Source organism: Ipomoea triloba, chromosome 13 (genome assembly GCF_003576645.1).
Source record: "Ipomoea triloba cultivar NCNSP0323 chromosome 13, ASM357664v1".
Taxonomy (NCBI): Eukaryota; Viridiplantae; Streptophyta; class Magnoliopsida; order Solanales; family Convolvulaceae; genus Ipomoea; species Ipomoea triloba.
In genome coordinates this window covers 23,876,403-23,892,199 of record NC_044928.1, presented here as the reverse complement: position 1 = coordinate 23,892,199, position 15,797 = coordinate 23,876,403, and the positions used below count along the sequence as shown (strand labels likewise).

Sequence of the window (15,797 nt, the reverse complement as noted above, 5' to 3'; positions counted from 1 at the left end):
AAAAAAAAAAAAAAAAAAAAAAAAAAAAAAAAAAAAAAAAAAAAAAAAAAAAAAAAAAAACTGCAAGCGAGTGGAGAGACAAAACCACAAGCATCCTAGTGCATTTTTTTTACACGCTTAAGCTATAGCCCTAGTTCATACAATTCTAATGGGAAAAATAGTTAAAAGACTACAAAACCTAGTGAGATCTGCAGCATATCCAGGCCAGAAAAATCCAAAATTAATTAACAGATTGGAGGAGAAATGCGGCACATCACTAGCAAAAAAAAAATGTTTTGAGAGCAAGGCATTCTCGCATAGACAAAACTTAGCTACACTCACACCAACAACTCTTAGGAACACACACTGCACATCTTTTCTTTCTAACTCGGTTATCTTAGAAAATTCTTAGACTTTGGCCATGCAATAATTTCTCATCTGTTGACTGCTAAAGCACATTTCTCATATTGTTTTGCTGCAGCATCTGATTCACCAATTTTCAAGCTCTCAAGCCTTTTGACTTGTCATTTTAATTCGCTACAGTGCCCTAAATATACGATTATTACTCATACAAGGTTACAAAGTAGCACAAGGAGATTTATCAAGTGCCTCATAATTATGAAGAATACCTAATTACTTGATGCTGCAATAAGCGCTGAGCTTTCTGAAGAGCTTGTTTCCAAGCGGATTCATCATTCCGTTTATTTCCCTGCGGCACTTCAAGACCATATCTTGACGTGTCAATTTGCACCGGAGGCTTCCCAGCTCTCACCCGTTCATACTCCCTTGCAAGCATTGGGTGATTCTAGGAAGAGCATTCAGAAACCAGCAAATTTCAACCAGAAGCAGAACAAAATCAAAGGAGCAAATCGAAAATCTACGGCTCAAAAACCCTAGAAATATTCAGAAATATTCACAGGTATTCATGTACCTCAAAATTGAACTTGGGAAGAGGAGGAAGGTCCTTGAGAAAATCGGAGGGCTTTTTGGTGCTGCGGCGCATCTCTTCCTCGACTAAACGGTCCACCTCTGCTTTCACTTTCGGGTCACCATAGTCGTCGTCTATGTACGGCAAAGCATCTATTAGCTCTGAGCCACTGGACCATGCCGGCTGAGCCTCCGGCGGCGCCTCAAGCATTAGAACGTCTCCGTTGTTTGTGGACGCCATAGCTCCGTCAAGCTGTCCTGCAGGGCGCGGTGATGGTGATTCGAAATTCGGCTCTACGCTTCAGCTTTTTTTTTTTGGGGAAATTAAGGAAAGAGATTGAGCGAGAAGGAAAAAATGCTAAATATATCAAATTTTATTTTTATACGAAATAATTCAAACTTTATAGTTTCTACTATGCTTATTGTAAATTGTAGACTATACAACCGGTTAGTAACCTGTGATAACATGTAACTAGGATTTTGACAATGTTCTCACAATGTTTTAGTCACTTTTAAGAAAAATTGACGATTCATTGTGTCGGTTAATAGAGAAAGCAACCAAGTTAGTCACTTTTCCGATCGTTGGAGAAGGTGAGGTCGTCTTCCTCCTTAACTGGAGAAAGCAACCATTGGTCTTTTTTTCAGTGACCAGATAAGACGACCAGTTGATTGCCTTCTCCAGCGCCTTGCTGGTCGCAAGGTCGGTGGGTTTCACCATAAGTAGTTGGAACATCGTTGAAGCATCGCTGAAACTCTATTGACCTGATATCACATGTCACTAACCAGTTGTTCGACTTCGATGCACTAAATCGACATGTTGATTTACTTAACTGGAAATTTTAAAAATTCGAAAATATAATTGGCTTCTCGTATAAAGTTCGAGGATATATATGACGTTTTCCCCTATTTATAATGGTTGACATTTATATTATTTTATTTTGTAAGATTTTTCTTTATTAAATAGGAAATTTGTACAATACTATAAAAATTTCAAATAATATAAATAAAAATGTGTAGTAACATTCTAGTAAATTAAAGGAATAAGGGTCAAATAAGTCTTTAACTACACAACAAATTGCAATTAAACCATCGAACTCAAAAAAATTACAATTAGATTCCTAAACAATGTAAAATCATGCAATTCAACCTAAAATGACATTCTCACTAGCAAACTTGCATTAGTTATTTGCACCAAAGTTTGAATTATTTACGAAAATGAACCGCATCGTTATTTTTAAAAATTACATCTGACTCATTGAATTTGAATAAGTGGACGGCCCAATGGACGACTGCGAGTAGTTATGATTTTCTCCTTGGCAACCGTTCGCACTTGAGCGTGCCTATATATAGGGAAAAGGTGCAAATAAGCCATCGAATTATTTGGGAATTAGCAATTAAGTCATCCAACTCGAATAAGCTCCAAATAAGACATTGAATTCAGAAAAACAAAGCAATTACTGCCTATTCCGGCCCCCGACGACCAATTTTCCCGCGACAGGCAAAAATGGTCGCCCTCGCCGGAAAAATATGACCAGTCGCTGGAAAATTTGTCGTCGGTGACCGAAATAAGCAAATGACCTGTTAAAAATGTTAATTGTTATTTTTTTTCGATTTAGTAGCTTAATTGCTTTGTTTTTATGAGTTCAGTGACTTTTTTGGAACTTGTTCAAGTTCGATAGCTTAATTGCTAATTCCCAAATAGTTTTGATGGCTTATTTACACCTTTTCCCACATATATATATATATAAACTAACCTTCTCTTGTGAAAAGGCCACATCGAAGAAGATTTGAGAATCCATGTAGTAGAACTCATTGCATATAACTAAGTTGAGCATAGAGATTAGGGAATTGTACTTCTAGCATCCACAATGTCTTGACAGCCCTCCATAAAATTGTCAGACATAAGGGTGTGTTTGTTTTGCACAAGGGAATCAAAATCGAAATCGAAATCAAATACTTAGTAATGGTAACAAGTTTTGATAAAAGTATTTTGTATGTTCGGTAATATGATGCAATTGAAATAATTGACGTTTAGTTATGTATGACCCTATAATGGAAATAAAAGTTGTAAAAATAAAAAATAAAATAAAAAATAAAAAAAAAATAAAAAATCAATTGGACCTAATATAATGGCATCCAAAGCACCAATATGAACCAAAACAAATTTTTAAAAAAAATCTAAAAACACTAATCCAAACTTAAAAATCATATTACCAATAAGATTTTTAATTGAATGGATAATCAAATCTCATAGTTGTGTTTTAAAAAGTTACCACCCAAAAATTAAGTATGATTTTAATTATAAACTCATGAACCAAACATACCCTAAGTTTATCAATTAAAAAATGTAACTCAAAAACCAAGATCACAGCTTTGCGTACAACTCTCAAAGCACACGACACTAACATAAAATTATACATCTCATCATCAAGTATCAAATGGCACTCCAGAAAGAATACAAATAAGGAAATAATTAACTAGAATCCAGGCCAAACCAAAACCCTCCAATTCCAGGAAACATAACATGCATATTCATTCATGCAGAACCATCACCTGACTTGGGTTCTTCCTTTGCCTTCAATGCTGCTGAAGGCGACGGAGACCCTTCTTGACCCATTTCTGTTCTCAGATCATTGATGCTCTGCTCCAGTTCGTCGATCCGGTTGCCCATCTCATCAAGTGCTACTTTGTCAAGGGTTAAACATGCTTACATACAAATATGAGTTACTCCCAAGTCCCAAATGTCATTATGACGGAAAAAGATGCAGGATTCATTATTTATGTACCATCATTGAAACAAAAGGGCAAATTTTTTGTTATGCTTTCCCAAGACACTCAGTGTGTTTGGTTTGAACATGGAATTGGAATGGGAATGGAAATCAAATACTTGGTAATTGGAATGGAATTACACCTGATTTAAATTAGGTAATGGGTTTTATAATTATAGGGGTAATCAAATCCTATACCTGTGTCTTAAAAGTTGTCAACCAAACAATGTGTATGACTTTCATTCCCCTTCCTTGTGTCTAACCCCATGTACCAAACACACCCTAAATTTGTTATGAATATAATGACTTGCAGCAATATTGCATCTCTAACTAAAGGAAACACATGCAATGACTGATCGCACATAGTTATGCTCACTACTGCATGTCATAGAAAAGAAAGAAGTAAAAGGATATTTTTTGAAATGATAGATTCTGACATTGACTGGAACCTAGTTTGCTGAAACAGAAAGGATATAATCAGTCATAGAATTAAGCAATCAGCCAAGCATCCAAATAATTGAAATAACTGCATAGCAAAAAAGCATGCTTGGGTGGGTGGGTGGGTATGCAGACTTACCATTTGCTGAAGAAGATTCTGTACCTGTCAGGGTTAATGAAAGAAAAACAGGGGAAATAGTTAGCAAAATGGATCAGCCGCTTAACCGAATCTATTGGTGATCAAAACACCAGACAGACCAAGTACTTTAAAGATAGCCAACAAGTTAGGTGAGCTAGAGATTATTAAGTTATGAGAAAGAGGTGCCTAGAATTCCAAGTTTTCATTCATGGTCAAATTCATGCTTTTTTTCCAAATAGAAGATAATTATAAAGAATAATTCACTCAAAAGGGAAGAAGTTGGAGGACTCACAATACTTTACTCTTACACACATTGAAACTCCAGTGTGCATGTGGCATCTATACTAGAAAATAATGAGTGACGTTCTACCCCACTATGAATATTAAGACTCAATACTAATGTAAAATAAAACTCTCCACTCAATCACTAACACATTATTACCCACTGAACACAAAACTAATGACATGAAACCCCCACATAATTATAAAAGGCCACTAACCAGAGTTACAAGCTGGTTTCTTGGAAACTACAAGCAATATAATGCTTTTTCAATATGTCAAAGTACTCTCTTATTGCTCCCTATATGCTAAAGTAGAATTCACTCAAAAGATAAATGAAATTGGAGGAGATGTCAATATTTTTATTCTTGCACATATTATGGCTCCAAAGTACATAGTTATTTAAAATAGGAAATAATGAGCAATCTCCTACCCCACTAACTATAGAAACTAAGACTTAATGTAAAATAAGCTCTCCCACTGACAAAATACTAATGGCATGAAACCCCCAAAAAATTATACAAATCAAAGACAAATGAATATTATTTTTCCAATGGCTACATAACCAATTGTATTAATATCAACTTCTCATTAGCTCTATTGAAGGACACAATGCCTTTAAAAATTCAAAAAATAATAATAAACCCAAGGCTCTGAATCCATAACTTTGGCTTCCAGGGAGCTCACAAGTCACCTAGCCTTTCAATAATTTTGCTTATATAACTAAATACTTAATAACTTTTACAAGTAAACATACATTGTTTAGGAATCTAATATAAATGGTACAAATCAACTAAACTAACCCTTAATCCCTATATATTTGGGTTGACATGTAGTATGAATAAGCAAATACAATCTTATAAATCAAGATGATCTAGATGCATTCTCAACTTTTCAAATTTAAGAGTATACTCTCACCCAATCCTTACTCGCACTCAGAAAATAGATTCATAATAGCAACCCATATGTTAAGTAAATATAACACTCCAAACATTAGATTAAGGCCACAGTGCTGGAGATTCCTCCCGGACATTATGAGAATCCATTTTATGCTAGGATCGTTAAATAACAAATATATGGAATTTCAAGTGCAAAGAATGGCCATATATAGATATTAGTATAGCTAACAAGCAGTATATCAATAAGGAACAAATTTGAGGCAACAAATTTTCGTCATTAACAGAAGAAGGTATACTAGAAATCTGGATAGTATAGTTGTAATTGGTATGAGTCAGAGCATCTTCTCTTGTTCATTTTATGGTCATAAACATTTGCAGGGTAATTTTCAAATTGAAATAACCATAATCTTAATTCCAGTAAACATTAAACATTTATCAGTTTATTGTGGAAAACTTACAAAGATAGTCATATCGGCAGTGCTTTGCTTCGAACTGTCTGCATCATGCCCATCCTGCAAGCAAGGCAAGTATCCTAGGTTAACAACTAATCCATCAAAAGCAGCAGTGCTTCAATATAGCAACCATATAAATCTGAAAAGTGCACTCAGGAAACTGTAATAAATCTAATAAAGGCTCAAAAAGCACGCAGAGTTGTAAGTAGAAATGGCAGAAAAGTGCTACATAGTAAAATGAACTTTTCTGATAATATCTAGAACTGTCTCAAGTTTTACAAATTAAACCATAAAAGAATTCCCTTTTTTGTAGCTAGTCTAATACAATTTATTGTAACCTGGAATGTTTCAGTTAGTGAAACTCATCATAGCTCATGTAGCTTTTATTGAAACAGTGATCACAAATCAAATGAAGTCTGCTCCATTCCAACTAATAATGTCAGTAAACCATGATACAAGGTATCCATTGCACTAAATCACAAGAGAGACAATATGTTAACAATTTAACTTATGAATTCAGTTTTATATGTCGGGTGTCCACTGAAAGCTGAAGCTCAAGAATGACAAGTCTTGAGCATCAAACTTAAATGGTGTGACAGATGGTAAAAGGGGAAGCTCAGATGCCTCTTAATTATACTCTAGATGCCTCTTAATTACACTCTATCTCATCCTGACAAACACAACAATCAAATATTGTTCTAATGTGATCAGAAATTCAGAATATCTTGTCTATCATTATGCAAAATTTAAGGTTAAGAAAATCTTCTTAAAAGTATCATTAAATACAGTGACTTATTTTTTATTTTTTTTTAAGCAAAGTTCTTTTACTCCCCATCAATTTTTTCAACACCAAACAGAATTAGCATACGAAAATGCATAGAAAATAGCATCGATGTTACAAGAACTCATTATATGCAATCTGACAGAATTGATGAGTTTCGAATTTCGATGAATGTGAGCGAAAATTATGTAAACCCTAAACCAGCAAATAGAAAATAGGACGAATTGATTTTCCAAAATATAATAATAATAAAGCTCAATTTTGAAAGCAATGAAGATTACCATATTTTCCAAGTTCTTCTCAACCTCCAAATCGCAACGGGAGGCTGTTTAACCAGTTCTCTGATGTTTGAGCGAGAGACGAGACTCACGAAAGGCAACTTTTCAAGGAAGATGAAGTTTGAGATGAAAATTTGAATTCCGAAATGACCAGTAGGTCCTCACTTCAAACAATTCTCCCTCCCTTTTGGCCTTTTCTTTTCTTTTTTAATTGAACTAGTATTTTCACCCGTGCGTTGCACGGAATAAATTTGTTATAATATTGTAAGAAATATTTGAATCGATATACAATTATATAAATTATAACATCGAATATGAGTATGAATAAGTGTATAAATGCAATTATAGTATGAGTCTTCCTTGCATGCAATAAATATCACAAAAATTCAGTGTTCTAAAATAAGTGTATAAACGCAATAGGTAGATAATTTACATTATTGCATCATATTCATTAATTTAATTACTTGTTGGTTAGTTATTGCAAGATCTTGAGGTACACTTATATTTTGATATTCAGTAATTATAACTATATTAGAGAAAAATTTACATGGGAGTAATGGGATAATCAGTTGAGTAATTGTTGGTTGACCGTAGAGCGTTGTGTGGAGGAAGAAGATGATATATAGTGAAGATGATATTGCCCTTCACTATATATCATCTTCTTCCTTCAACACGTTGATATTCTCTGGACAAATAACTGTTGGAAAAAAATTAGCATAAAATGGCATTTTACTGGCAATATTGTGGTACAAATATATGTGGGGTCCACTTTCGATTTGGGTCGGGTCAAAGTGGATTTGTGTTCTTCGTAGTTAGACGAAAAGATTGATATATTGTACGCTCAAAACTGATAATGGGTGAATGAGAAATTAGTTCTCAAAGTTGACCCATTTGAGTTAAAAAAATATAGAGAAAAACCTTTCAAGTAACTTTTGTCCCACATTAGTTTAAGAAGTGGTTTGCACCACTACTTATACAAGAGTTTTTCTAAGACTTATTGAATTGTATAGCATAGAGGCTCTCTCTCGCGCACAGGGGGGGTGCAAATGAAATCCCAAAATGAACTTAAAAAGGCTTGACTCGTGCGCCGACACCTGCATGCACGAATGTCGTTCAGAAAATTGGTTGGCCTTGCGGGTTGAATTATGCCAAATTTTCATATTTTTTACAATATTACGCAAACCATACCATAATACTATCGGTTTGTTTAGGGCGAGAAGTTAAAACTGGAGATACTGTTTTTATTAATAGTACTTTATTAATAGTACCATACCATAATTCTATCGGTCTGTTTTGGGCGGGAAGTTACAACTGAGGATATTGTTTTTATTAATAGTATAGATTGCATTGCAACTGAGGATATTGTTTTTATTAATAGTATAGATTGCATTGCAGAGAAATATATATACTGACTTACTAGTATAGATTGCATTGCAGAGAAATATATATACTGACTTACTACCATTAATTAGTAATTCTAGTCATATATATACTGACTTACTACCATTAATTAGTAATTCTAGTCTAATATATACTGACTTACTACCATTAATTAGTAATTCTAGTCTACAATTGTATTACGAATATGAACGTAGAGAAGAATATATTTTATTAGGATTCTATTTTAATTTACAATTGTATTAGGGATAGGAATTGTATTACCATATTTTACAATATTACGCAAACCATAATACTATCGGTCTGTTTTGGGCGCAATATTACGCAAACCATAATACTATCGGTCTGTTTTGGGCGGGAAGTTACGCAAACCATAATACTATCGGTCTGTTTTGGGCGGGAAGTTACAAAAACCATAATACTATCGGTCTGTTTTGGGCGGGAAGTTACAATTGACATAATACTATCGGTCTGTTTTGGGCGGGAAGTTACAATTGAAGATATTATTTTTATTAATAGTATAGATTGCATTGCAGAGAAATATATATACTGACTTACTACCATTAATTAGTAATTCTAGTCTAGAATTGTATTACGAATATGAACGTAGAGAATAATATATTTTATTAGGAATTCTATTTTAATTTACAATTGTATTAGGGATAGGAATTGTATTACCATATTTTACAATATTACGCAAACCATAATATTATAGGTCTGTTTTGGGCGGGAAATTAAAACTGAGGATATTGTTTTTATTAATAGTATAGATTGCATTGCAGAGAAATATATATACTGAATTATTACCATTAATTAGTAATTCTAGTCTATAATTATATTACGAATAGGAACGTAGGGAAGAATATATTTTATTAGGAATTCTTTTTTAATTTACAATTGTATTAGGGATAGGAATTGTATTACCATATTTTACAATATTACGCAAACCATAATATTATAGGTCTGTTTTGGGCGGGAAATTAAAACTGAGGATATTGTTTTTATTAATAGTATAGATTAATTCTACTATATCACTATATCCACATGGAAAATACTCCCGCCTTGTTTGATAAAATAATTAGTTTATCAGTCAATTTTAATTTATTTGATCACTATTAACTGTTTGACTTAGTTAAAAAATTAATATAAGCATTTGATAAATCTACTTTTTCAACTTCAAAATACTAAAATTCAAAAAGTTGTTCAAAACAACTTTTTCAATTAGCTTTTTATGAAAAATAAATTATACCAAACAACTATCAGCTAACAATTAATTTACCAAACATTTTTTTTACAATCAGCTAGTGTTATCAACTAGTTATACATTCTAACTCAATCAGTTAACAGTCATTTACCAAACACGGCTTACATGTACTCCCACTCCTTACTCTCAACTTACTCCTTCTCACAAATATTGTAGACTTTTTTTCTTGGGCCCACATGATGAAAATATTATATCCTTATTTGCCACATCATGGAGTAAAAATTAACGGTTTATAAAAAGATGTTTGAGAAAATTAGCTGTTTATATTAATATTTAACATGTAAAATAACCAAAAAGGTATATATATATATATATATATATATATACTACCTCCGTCCCATTTTGGTTGTCTGGTTCATTTAACGAGACTTGACTGAACTTATTTTTAATCCAATTTTTCATAATATTAACTTTAGCATTAATATATAAAATTATATACTTAGAAACTACATTAAAAGTACTATTAAACACAAAAAATTAAATTAAAAAAATTACTAAAGAAAATAAGCAATAAAGAAAGAGTTGATTTGACCAATTAATAGTAAATAGGACAGGTAAAATGGGACAAATGGGGTATATACTTATATATTTATATATAATAACAATAAATAATACTCACTCTGTCTCATTTTACCTGTCATATTTACTATTCATTGGTAAAACAAACTCTTATTCATTGCTTATTTTCTTTAGTAATTTTTTATTATTTTTAAATTTAATTTTTTGTGTTTAATAGTACTTTTAATGTAGTTTCTAAATATATAAATTTTATATATTAATGCTAAACTTAATATTATGAAAAATTGGATTAAAAATCATTTAAGTTAAGCCTCGTTAAACGAATCAGACAATCAAAATATGACGGAGGTAGTAATAATAATAATAATGTTAACAAAAAGGGGGGGGGAGCCACACCCCTCCGTTTCCCCACTTATCCCACATCGGTGGGATAAGTGGGGAATGGAGCCTTGAGGCTCCTATAAGAGGAGCCTCAAGGCTCCATTTTTTTTTAAAAATCACCGCTAGGCAAATTGTAAGTTTAATTTAAAAAAAAAAAAAAGAGAGATTATAAGGGTGTTTTGGAAAAAGAATTTCTTTTCCCAAAACGTCATTGCAAAACGCCACTACTTGCAGCGTTTTGCAACTTGGCGGTTTGAAGCAAATCCGCTGCTCCAAACCGCCATTAATCAAACAAGATTTTCAGCATTTTGACCACGGTCAAAACGCTGAAAATAGCGTTGGTGGATCCGCCAATAACCAAACAAGGCCTTAATATTTTTATTTTGTCGAGCAATGAGTTATCTAGTACAGTTCACTGTTTGATCCTTTAATAAAGAAAAAATATTCAAATTAGACACCAAATTACACACAAAACTTCAATTTGGGTCATTTAACTTAAAAAAAAAAAGTATAATTAGCTCCTTGAAGTGTCTAAAATTATGCTATTCAACCAAAGTTGATTTGTTCTTTATGCCACCACTAGGGTGACGACTATCCTATTAAAAAATTATTAATTATTAATTTCTAATTTATTTTATTAATTTTAAATAAATATTTTTAAAAACCCTACATGTCTTCTTCTTGAGCATGGAGACGAATAGCTTCTTTGTCTCTAAGCCTAACTAGTTTGTCCTCGATTTCACAACCAGGATAGTGGAATCAAGGCGGGGAGAAATAATCAAGCTGCTAACCTGTAAAATCAATATGTATTAGCCATCGTGAGCCACAACACTAACCAAGTTGGATCCTAGTTGCTAATCTTTGACGGTGGAGCCAATTGCCACCGCATCACTGCCTATATTCATGGTGTTCAATTAGGAACCCTTGATCACCAGAAGTCATACCAGTCGACTAAAACAATGTTGTCAACCTGGTGGTCTTTTTCTCCAAGTTCATAAACTTCTTAACATCATAGTTGATGGTGTAAATGTAAACGGGGGTACGGATTTACACCACGTGTGTTTGATTGTGTATGATGTAGTGCATGGATCGGTGTATGGATGAATACAGGGAGAAGGGGAAAGGAAGCCATGGCTTCCTTCTTGGAGAAGAAGAGAGAAGAACGAGAGAGAGAGGCCGAGAGGCAAGGGATCCCCGGATGCCATTACAGTGGAGGGTCAGGTCCTTTATATAGGAATAGGACCTGACCCTTCAGGAATATAATATTCCCCAAAGGTCACTTGCCCTTTAACAATTCCTAAAGGACACCCGACCTTTTAGGGGTACAATAATACACGGACTATACACATTGTACTTCTACAGTAGTCCCTTGGGGTATTTACCCATCACAAGTCCCCCACTTCTTGAATCTGCGAGAGTCGTCAGGTTCGAGAAGTAAAAAGCGCTCCGGGCGGCCAACTTGTTACAAGCAAAGTCTCCCTGGTCTGAATGCCTCATTAGTCTGTGATGAACCCCTCAAGTCTGAGTTGAGCATGAGAGGCGTGATTTACGCTGGTTGCCTCGTTAAAAACCTTAGACTAAGAAAAACCCTATGGGAAAAAACCTAGCTAAGGGAAAAAGAGTACAACCAAAAACGTAATAATTAAAGACTACAAAGGCTTATGTCTAGTTGTTGATGCAGTTATGTTGCTCCTTGTGCTGCCATTGTCGAGATGCAAATATATCGAACATCTATAGATGGAGAAGATAATGCCAACCATCGAGCGGTAGGAGAAAATAATATGATGCCGAGCAGATATAGACCTACCACATTATGAGATTTGTGTGAAGGCCTTAAGCTAATATTAACGCCAAGACGCGAGATAAATTCATCACAAAAAAGGCGGCCTTGCTGAGAATCGGTATAAGCTCATCGCTGAGAAGCGGGATAGATTCATCGCTGGAAAAGCGACAACGCTCAAAGGCGGGATAAATTCATCGCTGAAAAGCGGCATCGCAAAAAAGCGGAATATAATCATCGCTGAAAAGCGGGATAAAAACATCGCTGAAAAGCGGCATCGCTAAAAAGCGGGATAAAATCATCGCTGAAAAGCGGCATCGCTAAGAAGCAGGATAAAGTCATCGCTGAAAAGCGGCATCGCTAAGAAGCGGGATAAAATCATCGCTGAAAAGCGGCATCGCTAAGAAGCGGGATAAAGTCATTGCTGAAAAGCGGCATCGCTAAAAAGCGGGATGAAATCATCGCTGAAAAGCGGCATCGCTAAGAAGCGGGATAAAGTCATCGCTAAGAAGCGGGATTAAAGTCATCGCTGAAAAGCGGCATCGCTAAGAAGCGGGATAAAATTTAGTGCCATGACGAGGTGTGGGCACACTCAGCCGGAAAAATTTATGCAGGTCAACCCCAAACGAAAAATTCGTGCAGGTTGAACAAAACCCCAAACGAAAGTGTTGTTTTTTTTTTTTTTTTTTTCTAATCCGTGCAGGTTGATCAAACCCCAAACGGAAGAGCCGGTGCTTTTTTTTTTTTTTTTTTTTTTTAAAGAAGGGGTTGGGGGACAAAGTCCCCCTCTTTATGAACTACACACAGGGTAGCAGGCTAGCAGCCGTGCTACCCAATAAAAAATATATTTATATATTTTTTGGTACAATGATCTTATACTACAATTTACATCTTTTGCTACAGAATTCAATTCCTAGCCAACACTAGGGGTATTGTAGTTCTGATCGTAGCATGTTGAAGTTGGCCTCCTCAGTAATTGTTGCAGCATTCCTTGGCTTGAAGTCTTTGTCTTCATGAATCCTTGTAATTAATGGGGAGGGTAATCTTCAACAAAGTGAAAGATCCACATGCTCCGTACTTTACAATATTATATATATATATATATATATATATATATAACAATATATAATATATATACTTTAACAATGGTGGGGGACATGTTCCCCACTTTATATAATATATACATATATATATTATGTGGTGGCAGCGCAGGCTACCACCTTTTGATTTTTTTTTTATTTTTTTTAATAATTATAATATTATAATAATATTATAACAATAAGAATTGTAATGACAAGAAGAAAACAAACACTGTCAGTCCATTTTCTTCGCTGTTTGTCCGTTCTAGTCCGTGAGTTCGCGAGGGAGGGAGAGAATCGGAGTTTGTGAGACGGCGCCGGCGATGGGAGGCGTCTGTAGCGGTGAGTAGAGGCGGCGTTTGAAAATGATGGCCACGGTTCGTTCACCGTTCGTTGCAACTCGCCAACGTTCTTTTTTCTTCGCAAAAAGAAGCCGATACCGCTACTGCTGTTGTCCTCGTCGGATTTGCTGCGTCGCCGGAGGTGGTGGCGGTCATGTACTGTGGCGATGGGCGAACGGCGGTTGGGTCGATCAGGGTGACAACCCCCTTCCACTTTCTTTTTACTTCTTTCTTTTCCTTCATTTTCGCCACCTTTTCTTCCATTTTTGTCTTTTTGTTTTGTCTCTTTCCCTCTCTTGTTTTATCTTGTTTTGTTCCATTTGAAGACAAAACCATATGCTCTCTCCCATTTCAAGCCTCCATGCGTGACTTTCCCTTGTAGCATAAATATAATAATAATAATAATAATAATAATCATAATTATATGCATGGGAATGAGGAATCTGCCAGGAAACAAGGCAAATAGGTCTTCACATGCATGCTCCCTACGCTCTGCTTTCCCATTGTCTTTCATATTTAAATATAATAATACTAATAATATATTATTATAATAATAAGGAAATGGGAAAACCCGCAAACCACATTCCAGTTCACCATCATCGTCTCCTTGATGCCATGCCGGAGAAGAGGAAAAGATTGCGAGTGAAGAAGCTAGTCGTCCGACGTTCTACGCTGATGGTTCAATTGGTTGGCGGAAAAAGGAGGAGCCAAGGCCTGTCGTTCGTCTCTGGCGGTCTTCACCATTGCTACTGTCGGACTGGAGGACCAAGCTCGCCAATCTGCTGCTCGTCTTCTCGGTCTCCACTCTAGGAGGTCGGGGTTGCGAACGATGGTGAGTGGTTTCGGTACGAGGTGGTGGTTGCTTCTTCAGCGACTGGATTTTCCTCCCAAAACGCAGCAACTCCGGCGAGCTTACAGCCATCGTACAATCTGTGGTGTCTGTTTTCGAGAAAGAGGGAATCAATCACCTAAGATTGTTGGTTCAAACCGTATCTTTGCCCCTTTAATTTGGTCTCATTTTCGCAGGTGAGAGATGAGTGGCAGCCGACAGCGGTGGTGGAGACTCTGGTTTCTTTTTTTTTTTTGCAAATTGCAGTTTGTAGAGTTGAGTTTTGGTGAAGCAAATCTTCCTTGGTGTACAACATGATAATGTTAACAGGCGAGAAAATGGAAGAAAAGGTGGTAGTAGCTTGATGGCCTTAGCTCTAAGGTTTAGATGAGAGTGCGAGGATTCGAAACCTTGCTCAGGTTAGCCATTGGTTGAATCTGGTTTGCTTCTTCTTCTATAATTATGGTTTTAGATTGCTTGTTCTTCTTTTCCTCGCCTACGCACTGGAGCAAAAAATAATCTCTCGACGCGTCGAGAGCCTCCACTGAGAAAATTTGTCTTCCTTCCTTCGACTGTGGTCACCAGCGTTTTGTTCATAATTCGCTTTTGTTGTTGTCGTTGATGGTGGCTCGCGGTTGGAGAGAGCGATAGCGGGCGGTGCGGCTCGAAGCTACGGACGCTGGAGAGTTGATGAGCTAGGTGGATGCGAACCGGACTGGTGGTGGCTATGGTGTCGGCAGAGACCGGTAGCCGGTGGTGGAACGCTGTACGATCAGATGGTGGTGGAGAGCTGAAATTTCCGGTGAGCCGAGACGGCGACAGTAAGTTGTGACGGTGACAAGGATGGTGAATACGATCCGATTGATTAGAGGAACACGGCATTTCGTCGCGTTCCCCACAGACGGCACCAATGATGGTGTAAATGTAAACGGGGGTACGGATTTACACCACGTGTGTTTGATTGTGTATGATGTAGTGTATGGATCGGTGTATGGATGAATACAGGGAGAAGGGGAAAGGAAGCCATGGCTTCCTTCTTGGAGAAGAAGAGAGAAGAACGAGAGAGAGAGGCCGAGAGGCAAGGGATCCCCGGATGCCATTACAGTGGAGGGTCAGGTCCTTTATATAGGAATAGGACCTGACCCTTCAGGAATATAATATTCCAACATTTGACCCTTAATAATTTTAAGGGACACCCGACTTTTAGGGGTACAATATACACGACTATACACATTGTATCTTCTACAGTAGTCCCTGGGGTATTTA

General features: G+C 35.9%; 2 protein-coding genes across 2 annotated transcripts in view; both read right to left on the bottom strand.

Annotated features, from left to right (window-relative positions):
- The window catches only part of LOC116003141 (pre-mRNA-splicing factor SPF27 homolog), a 4,013-nt gene extending 2,761 nt beyond the window's left edge, over positions 1-1,252 (bottom strand). Inside the window, exons 1-2 of the mRNA XM_031243306.1 lie at positions 911-1,252; positions 609-784 (exon numbers count right to left, since the gene is read on the bottom strand). Coding sequence (XP_031099166.1) covers positions 609-784; positions 911-1,147 — 413 coding nt within the window. The 5' untranslated portion in view covers positions 1,148-1,252. The remainder of the gene's footprint in view (positions 1-608; positions 785-910) is intronic.
- Positions 1,253-3,216: 1,964 nt separating this feature from the next.
- LOC116001662 (heat shock factor-binding protein-like) lies at positions 3,217-7,082 on the bottom strand. Its single transcript, XM_031241562.1, has 5 exons — positions 6,944-7,082; positions 5,888-5,941; positions 4,252-4,275; positions 4,089-4,131; positions 3,217-3,585 (listed from the first exon to the last, which is right to left on the bottom strand). Exons 1-5 carry the CDS (start codon positions 6,944-6,946, stop codon positions 3,443-3,445), a joined length of 267 nt encoding a protein of 88 aa, XP_031097422.1. The 5' UTR covers positions 6,947-7,082; the 3' UTR covers positions 3,217-3,442.
- Positions 7,083-15,797: the final 8,715 nt, after the last annotated feature.